The 9,426-nt window shown below is 32.8% G+C and overlaps 2 protein-coding genes across 2 annotated transcripts; one reads left to right on the plus strand and one right to left on the minus strand.

The window, feature by feature from the left end:
• Positions 1-1,689: 1,689 nt before the first annotated feature.
• Positions 1,690-2,563, plus strand: LOC131180209 (BES1/BZR1 homolog protein 1-like). The gene is made up of 2 exons (XM_058147848.1): positions 1,690-2,084; positions 2,236-2,563. The coding sequence occupies exons 1-2, from the start codon at positions 1,779-1,781 to the stop codon at positions 2,287-2,289; spliced, it is 360 nt and encodes a 119-aa protein (XP_058003831.1). The 5' UTR covers positions 1,690-1,778; the 3' UTR covers positions 2,290-2,563.
• Positions 2,564-3,131: 568 nt separating this feature from the next.
• Positions 3,132-6,562, minus strand: LOC110656727 (protein trichome birefringence-like 35). Its single transcript, XM_021813637.2, has 6 exons — positions 6,186-6,562; positions 5,800-6,079; positions 5,365-5,536; positions 5,021-5,217; positions 4,765-4,917; positions 3,132-3,811 (listed from the first exon to the last, which is right to left on the minus strand). Exons 1-6 carry the CDS (start codon positions 6,385-6,387, stop codon positions 3,481-3,483), a joined length of 1,335 nt encoding a protein of 444 aa, XP_021669329.2. The 5' UTR covers positions 6,388-6,562; the 3' UTR covers positions 3,132-3,480.
• Positions 6,563-9,426: the final 2,864 nt, after the last annotated feature.

A 9,426-nucleotide genomic window follows, 5' to 3' on the forward strand; every position in this document is an offset into this window, starting at 1 on the left:
TTATCATTACATTCCTATATTTAGTTGTAAAATAAAAAATGTAAGTAGTATAACGTCATGATAATTTTTATTTTAATATTTAATTTATTTATAATATTAATAATAAATGATAATGGTTCCAATGATTAGTAGTTGAGTGATAGTGATGATTAAGTAGTGGTGGCGGTGGCAGCGACAATGATAGTTAGATGATGGTGGTGACTGCAAAATGAGGCAGTGGTGGTGGTAGTGGCCAGGTGGTAGTAGAGGTGACAATAACTAAGTAGTGATAGCAGTAGTCAAGTGTTGGTGATGTGGTGGTAGTGATAGTAGTGTTGGTGATGTGGTGGTAGTGTAGGAGTAGTTTTAGTAGCAGTGTGGTGGCAAGATAATGATAATTGTAGTGATAATATTGACAATAAATTAAAAAAAAAATCAAAATAAGTAATCATGATTACATCCATTGTAAATAATGAATATTATGTTACTTTAAATATAATTGATTATATTATGTAGTTGTTATTCCATACAAATTTTTTTGTATTACTAAATAATGTAATCAGATATGCAATGTAATCACAATTATATTAAATTATTAAAATATTTAAATATTTTTATTTTTATTGTAATGAATATATTTTTAATTCATTTATGTAATGAAAGAAATAATTTAATTTTATTATAGTTACAAAATAATTTTTAAAATTCAAGGGTTATTTTATAGACGAGCTTTGCATATAGATTGAATATTTTTTATACATATAAATTTAATTTCAATTGCGCAAGGCGCGGCTTGCAACTCGTTCTTATAATTCATCTGTAAATGTAATTATGACATTCTCCTTGCTAATATTTGCTCCACTACCGTGGTTTGGCAACTGAAATTCTCAGGTCGCAGCGTGTAGGTAAAGCAGTTTGCATAGGAAAAGTGTCATAAAGGTATTTTCATCATTTCGAACCATCGAAGCACTTCACTATCTCATTGGTATATTCCAATTTAGGAAATCAAACCATCCAAATGCTGCAACGTAATGTATCATCTCTGTAATTGTAGATATTTGGCATCTAAACCATTAATTCTCCATGCGATTATTGCTTGCAATTGTTAGAAACAAGGCATTATTCCCATAAAGTTTTTTGATTTCTACCTTCCATTATAGGACTAGCTAGATTAAACCCTCCTCCATTTGTCACAAGGAGCACTTTAACCTTTGGCTATGATCTCTAGGTATCGATGAATAATGATCTTTTGGGTCAAACTGAAACAAGCATGAGCAACTTGTTCAGTAATAATGCCAACACTTGTAATTTCTGTCTCTTCTCTTCTCACCTTCGGGTTTGCAATTTGGCGTGGCAAGAAAATAATGACTTCTTTCCAGCCCTCCTTCTAAACATGTCTTCTTCCAAGGAGCACAGCATGGAATTTCTCTGCGCAAACAAGTACAACTTTTGCATGGAATCTAAGCTCTCAATATGCTTCTACATGGTACGGCTTTAAGACCATGCTGACTGCTGCAGTCGCAAAAGACAAGCATTTGACAAAACTATCCCTGAAACTGCATGAAAAATTTAAAGGAGAAGGCAATCACTGCAACCCATTTTGGTAAACATGGTCACACACCATGGCAATCTCAGTTCAATCACGTTACACCAGCCAGAGAACACTATGTTGGGAAACTGATATTCCTTTCTGATTTGCCTACGCTACTTTCCTTTTGGTCCCTTTGGATTCCTCTTTTTATATTAAGCATATAAACCTTATTCAGAAACAAGGGAAGAGGATTAAGAGAGAGCAAGAGATGGCAGATGAGAAGACGAGTACAATAAGAGGTTGTATCAAGAGTAGTAGAGGGCCTTGGATAGTTCACAGAACTACCAAAGATGGTATTGTTACCAAATATCGGTTTCCTTCGGATAGAGAGCGCCAAAACAACAAGCAAAGGGAGCGCAGACGGCGAGCAGTGGCTCGGAAGATCTTTGCAGGGCTTAGACAGCAAGGAAACTACAAGCTTCCTAAACATGCTGACACCAATGACCTGCTCAAGGCTCTTTGTGAGGAAGCAGGTTGGCATGTTGAAGAAGATGGCACCATTTATAGGAATAAGGTGTAGTCTTGCATCTGCATGTAATCCCACTACCATCTTTTCATTGATTCTAATCCATTTATTGTTTGTTTAAGAATCCATCTTTCTTGTATCATGATGTTTTTGATATCTGTTAGTATATTTTATTTTTCTCAAACTAATTTTGTAACAGGAGCTCAAATCCAGCTTGATCAAAGCGAGTTCCTACGATGCTCAAAAGGCTTAGTTCTGCCACTAAATAAATGTTGGTGCAGTCGACTACACGCAGATAAAGCTACTTGGAAATGCTAAGCTGCTGCACCATTTCAGTTTTTTTCTGTTCATCCTTGGGGACATGGATAATCTTCATGGGGAGCGTATTTTTAGGAACTTGTAGTGACTTAATTGGGAAGATGTAATCTCTCATAGATTCTAGCATTTGAGCTGAGGGAGACGTATAACAATAATTCTGTATCAGGAGAGATGTGAGCAATTTACAAATTTAATAGCTATTCTCTCAACTCTGATTCTTTCCCCTGATCTCTTTCTCCCTCCTTTTCCCCTTCTTCTCCTTCTCTGCTATTTCTTCTCTTTACTCTCCTTACTTTCTCACTTACCCTCATTTTCCCTTTCTTTCTCACTGCACAAGCACCTTGATTAAGCCACCAGAATCCTGGGCCTTAACAGTTACACTTTCCAACTAGGAAAAAGAATACAGATGGCAAGGAAAACTGGATGGATTAATTTGTCTTTGGGTTTGGAGCGGAAAATTAAGTGCATTGGGTTCAGGTGCTCTGCCATACAAACAAACATCAATATAATTAATAAACCCTGACTAGAAAGAAAATATAACAAACTGCTTATTAGGGGAAAGAAATGATAGTTCAACTTAAACTGTTTGATGAAAGGAAAGATTGAAAAACAAAAAAGAGATTAATTCATCATTATCACACTCGTTGATACGACCATTCTTGTATATGAAATTTGTGTTTCCCTGCATGACAAGCAGCTTTATACTCTTTGCCATGCATATTGTTCTTTGAGCACTAATCATTATCTTCTTTGGTGATGTCGATAGATAGGACCATATTGCAAAATGAAGCTCGCTAAATTAAATATTATTTTATCTGAATTTCAATAACAATCCACAAGACTATGCTCCCACTAAATCAGGGCTGAATCAAATCAAAATTTTTCTTTTTGTTCGTGTGAGCCACTCAATATATATTCACAGTCAGCACTTGTGACAGCACTGAAGCTTTTGCTTTGGCTAATCGCTAGCCCACAAGAATCACTTGTTCTTCCCAATCGTTTCTTCTGAAGTATCAGGCGTTTAAGCAGCAGTTTAGCCATTCCCTTCCAGGGACACATGAGCTTCACTAGAATTCTTTTACTATTGCTATTTGAAACTGCTAAGACCAGGAAGGATATACGTGCATTACAAAAAATGGAATAGTAATTCATTCCATCCATCAGGCACACCAGGTAAGCACCAATGAATGCAATCAGAGTAGGTCTTCGGGTCTGACAACTGTTTGGTGCTCAGTGTTTCCCAAAATTTTCGATAGATGGAAGGGTGGCCATCTTTTCGGTACTCAGATAACTGAGTGATATTAAGAACAGAAACCTTCGAACCCAATCTGCTGAGGATTTTTTCTACCATGTGCATTGTGGGCAAGTCAGAGCCACTTCCCCAATAGCCCTCCCTAGCAATAGGGGACTTCTCGCTATAGCAATTTCCTTCACTTCCAGGCTCCCACTCCCGGCTCCTGAATTATGAAAATAGTTTAATAAAAACATAAGAGGCAGTCCTCAATGGATTCACAACGTGGTGCCTACAAGTTATAAGAGAATTGACCTACGGAAGCTTCCTCATGTAATGGCAATTGGCACACTAGATGCTTGGCAATCATGAATTACGATAGGATAAAACACATTTCTATTGTTTATATCAGTTTTTTTGGTGATGTCAGACAGGAATTCAGATAGAGAGCCTCTATATATGCCTGTGTGGATACTTGTGAAACTGATTGCAAAGGTAGGTTACAACCTTCACATTTGCATCTCATGTTACTATGTTCCAATGGAATAAAACAAACCAATGAGTATCTAAATGCTTATGATACAAGACAGCATGATTGCAGAAGGAGAAAAATTCCCCACCAATTGGTTGTTTAAAGCTGGCAATTAATAATTGGAAGAAGAGACATTGGGAGAACTCCTTTTATAAAAAGAGAGATTATTAGGTGCACCCAGTGCACATGCACCCTCTCTCTGTAAACATAGGTTTCACCTTTCTATAATGGTAGAATAGATACAAGAGAATAGATAACAATTCGAGGAAATTCCAGCAGGTCCTGAACTACCAAGAACATACAATGCAAAATCTGAATCAGCATATCACAATTCATTTTCATTCATCAACTTGCATGTTAAAACTAAACTGAAAAATTATGATAAGTCTTCTATTTAAATCTATAACAGGAAATAATGGCAGAATAGAACCAACTCCATATCTATAAGTTTTATAATATGCATGCAAGTAACAAGAGATGGTAAAAATTATGTTATTCAGCTAACAATCACCTGTTCTAATTGGTCCTCTGTTTAAATTGCATGCTTATTTATTTTACCTTCAAGAAGCAAAATAATATTTCCATTGGAGATGACATATCTTAACAATGTGAATTTGAGATTATCATACAACAGGTTTTCTACTCACCAGAGATGTGTTGGAGACATGGTCACAAAGAAGACCTGTTTCTCATGGGAATTGGAATTAGAAGCTACCCAATCTGCCCAGGACTCCATTGCCAACTCCATAGCTCCTAACCCATCTAATTCTTCACAAGCTCCATTTTCTTCATCACTCCATCTGCAAAAGTTATTAGGAGCTATTAAATTACAAATTCATGATAATTTATTAAGCATTAGAATGCGTTTGTCCTAAGATCAAACATGAACAGGATAGCACTCACAACAGCTTAACAGGGCCTTGTCTCCACCACAAGTACGTGTTGAAAACTAGTATATCAGCATGTTCCCACTTTGATGAATGCTTTAGAACTGAATCTGGACGGATTATCCTCTCATTCAATCTGTGATTCACAGGGTCATCAGAATTAGAATCAACAAGAAGTGGGGCCCAGAGAAATTCCACAGTAGCATTGTATTCCTGCAAATGACATCAACAAAAAACAATAAAAAAGGATTTTTAGATCTATGGCCTATTGATGGTATTTCTTGAGGTAAAGTGAAGAAACACATTGCAATTAGCAGGATAAGAAGGTTTATGGTTTTTGTTTTTAGTTTGTTTGCTTACCTCTGCCCTGAAAATGGTAAGAGGAGCATTTGGTGACATGGATCTCTTATCTGCTGGAATCACTGATTGTAACAAACACACCATCGATATCCATTGCCCTCTATTTAGTGAATCACCCACAAACATCAGTCTCTTCCCTCTCAACTTCTCCCACATTTCAGTCACATTCCATCTATTGCATCAAATAAGTAAATAAATTAAATAAAAAAAAGAGAGAAAGAAATACCATTAATGAAGTCTAATTTGACAGAAAAACCCCCACAATTTGCAAAAGTTGCACACCATTTTGAAGTAGCACTAGTAAGGCTGCATACGTTTCTAATAGAATAAATTCAACAAAATTTCAATTCATGCAACCAAACACAGCCAACTACTACATTCTAAAGAAGAATTCAATGTTCATAGAAGCAAAATAGAGCTCAAATAAGAATATACCTCTTCAAATTGCAATTGTGAGGTTGCCACCTCCAGTACTGATATCCCAAATCAGGCCTTCCATGCTTGTGACATGCCAATTGGTCCGACATGTACGGACAATCGGACTCATTGTAAAGCGGATAAGATATATTATCGAATACCCATTTACCCGAAAACACATCACAACTCTCCAAACCCTCTCTCCGTCGATCCAATTTCAGTTTCGGATCAACCAACCGGATTTTCTTACCAATGTACACTCTAGTAGAGTTGCAACTAACGAACCTATCCAAAAACTCTGAAATCCCAAAATAGGGGGCAAAAAGAAAGAAAGATAAACAAATAGAAGTACATGGTAAAGATTAGAACTAATAAATCTCCAGAAAGAAGAGCATACAGCATACCTGGAGCTCGCGTCGAGTGGGTAGGAAGATTTGGTTTAATATAAGCAGCTGTAGTTTCTGGTTTGCGAGAGACATGATCTGAGTGTTCATGGATGTGTTGAATGCTACTTTCGTTATAGAGAATTGAACAAGCTATGAAGACGAGCAAGACAAAAGCAGCCAAAGGAAAATGGGATCTCTTCCTGCTCCATCTCTGCATCATGGTAAGCAGGGGATGGATTTGAAGATGAAAATTATTGAGCTGAGCTGAGCTCCACTGCTAATACCTACTACTAGAGAAGTTTAGCTGGCAACGCATTGGATTTGTTGATGCATAAAACCCGCAATCAGGCAGGGGCAGCTCAGAGCATTTGTTTTACCTGCACTATTATTTATTGTGACTGCGACTGTGATATGGTGCTGCCGCTATTACCGGAAGAAGAATGAAAGCATTTTTTTTTAAAACCGCGAAACGCTGAAATTTTTCTTGTTCTCAATAAATGCCCAATTTTGCCAAAGTTGGGCTAACGGGCTCACAAATTTCGGCTGCGACTCCTCACTGGCTATCATTCTTTAAAATAACTATTCGAACTCTCGCGCTAAAAATCCCACGTTGAATTAAGCTTAAGAGTTGTCCCCAAAAAATAATAATAATAATAAGTTTAAGAAAAAAAAATCCAATTAATTAATAATCCCTCCGTATTATTATAATAGATAATTTAGTAAAATTTTTGTATCCTAAATTATTTGTTATTTAAAAAATAAAAAGTACTTTTTTTTAAATTTTATTTTTATTTATTATTATTATTTTTAATATATTTATCTTTATTTAACATGATTATATAAAAATATTTTAGTTAATTATTAATTTTTTTATAAAAATAATGTTATTTAATAATTTCCTCTTTAAAAAGCTATTGAATTAAGACGGAGAAAGTAGTTAGAAAGCTTTTCAATAGTTTTTTAATAATATTATTATAATGTAGAAATGTATTAAAAAAAAGTTAAATGCATTAGAAATAATAATAGACAAGAGTAATATTTAAAAAAATATTAATACTTTTCCGATTTTCTAAAATAGTAAATAAAGTGGAATAAAAAAATTTCTGAGTCGTCTATTACAATAGAACAAAGGGAGAATTTGAGAAGAATGAATGAATAATTAATTTTATGTAATTTTTTGAAAAAAAAAAAGAAATGATGATTTATAATTAGCCTTGTAATGTAATTAAAGTGATAAAAGAAGAGTGATAGTACATAACATTATGCCATAAAATGTTTGTTGCAAAGGCTTTTTTATCATTTTGCAGTATCTTGTACAAAATGAGCAACAATACATTAGATGGAGGAGAAGAAAGACATTGAGAGAGCAAAATTTTTTGGAGTTCATATTATTTATATATTGGTGTACACCCAGAGACGAGGAAGGGCGTAGTAAGCGACGAAATGCTTAGGGAAGTTGAAAATAAGCGTAGATCCGGAGATAAGTCATTTAAAATTTCTTTAAATAGTAGTGAAAATTATGAGAGGTTATATTTTGTAATATTAAATTTCATTAAAATGATTTTTTTTTTTAAATTATTTGTTATTAATTATTATTGACTTTTGAAAAATGTTTTTTTATGTATACAAAGAGTCTTTTTATGATATATATATATATATATATATATATATATATATATATATATATATATATATATATAACTCTCCTATACTTTAAGAATTCTTTTTTTTTAATCTCAATAAAAAAAATTCTTAATTTTTTTTATCAAAACCATTTAGTAGAGTTTTTTTTTTTAAAAAAAAAAGAAATATAGTTGTTTTTATATAGTATAAATTTGGATAAATCTTTAAATATCAAAATTTACAAAATAAAAAAAAGTCATATACAGTGAATATAATAACTAAAATAGCTATATTTCTAATGTCATAATTAATTATATATAAATATTAATTAGTCCAATGAAAATAAGAAAACTAAGTGAAATAAATTCAAAAGTACTATAAAATTGGATAAAATTTTAAATATTAAAAATCATAAAATAAAAAAATAGTCATATATAATGAATATAATAATTAATATAATTATATTCCAATGTCATAATTAATTATATATGAAATTTAAAAAATTTAATTGGTCCAATCAATATGAAGAAAAATAAAAGAAAAATAAAGCTAAAATTTAAAATTTGTAAAAATTAAAAAAAAAATAAAATTCTAAACAAAGAGAGAATCACTTTCTCTTTACTTTAGATTTAATATAGATTCTTAATGAGTAATAAATAAAATTAATAATAAACAAACATATTGAATGAATCTTACTAAATGCAATGTTGCACTTGTTAAAAAAATTATAAAAAAAAATAATTAGAAATCACAATAAATTGTATATTTTTGAATATTCATTTACTTTTTGAGTTTGGACAGGGGTGGCAATTTTGGACACGATCCGCGAACATGACACGAAAATATAGAGTTTGGGTTAGACTTATTCGTATTCGTGTCAAATTCGTATCGACCCATTTATGGCACGGTTATAATCGTATTGTGTCACGGGTTAACCCGTTAACCCGACTTGACACGATTATGACACGATTTAATATTCGTGTCACGTGTTGACCCGTGATTCACTAACCCATTGACCCATTATGACCCATGAACCCACTTATGTAGCGTGTTAAATAGGTTAAATAGTGTCAAGCCGTGTTAAATGAGTTATTTTGTGTTAAATAGGTCGTGTCATATTGAATACACCTAATACAATTTAATATTAATCATATCGTGCAACCCGTACAATATAAGGGTCGTATTCGTATTTAAATTTTTGAGACGATTTATTAATCGTATCGTGTTCGTTTTGACCTTAATCGTATTCGTATCGCGTGTTAACACGTTACGAATACGACCCATCAATCCGAATTGCTACTCCTAAGTTTCAAAATCTACTCCTAAGTTTCGAAATGATGATTTTAACGGGTATTTATTTGTTGTCATCCTAATTGAATGCATTTGTTATTTACTCAGTTGTCCAATAACCAAGGGTCTATTTTATATTTTTATTTTGCAGTCACGAAAAGAGAGAATGGAAAAGGTTGGATAAAGAAAAAAAAATTAAAATTTTCATTTTGTTAAAAATAAAAGTTTTTTATTTTATTTTACGAAAAGGAAACGAGAAAAGAAAAAAAATTGATGAGAATTTATGAAAGAAATATTAAAAAATATTTTGAGCTTTTTTGTTTTTTGTATAAATTAAAAAAAGAGA

This window comes from Hevea brasiliensis, chromosome 5, assembly GCF_030052815.1.
Source record: "Hevea brasiliensis isolate MT/VB/25A 57/8 chromosome 5, ASM3005281v1, whole genome shotgun sequence".
Lineage (NCBI taxonomy): Eukaryota > Viridiplantae > Streptophyta > Magnoliopsida > Malpighiales > Euphorbiaceae > Hevea > Hevea brasiliensis.

Bases quoted from the DNA above. Each gene is read 5' to 3' on its own strand.
- LOC131180209 (XM_058147848.1), top strand. From the start codon at position 1,779: ATGGCAGATGAGAAGACGAGTACAATAAGAGGTTGTATCAAGAGTAGT. The intron at 2,085-2,235 runs GTGTAGTCTTGC...ATTTTGTAACAG, and splicing joins GCACCATTTATAGGAATAAG to GAGCTCAAATCCAGCTTGAT.
- LOC110656727 (XM_021813637.2), bottom strand. From the start codon at position 6,387: ATGATGCAGAGATGGAGCAGGAAGAGATCCCATTTTCCTTTGGCTGCT. The intron at 6,080-6,185 runs GTATGCTGTATG...TTGGGATTTCAG, and splicing joins CCACTCGACGCGAGCTCCAG to AGTTTTTGGATAGGTTCGTT. The intron at 4,918-5,020 runs GTGAGTGCTATC...TAACTTTTGCAG, and splicing joins CAAGGCCCTGTTAAGCTGTT to ATGGAGTGATGAAGAAAATG.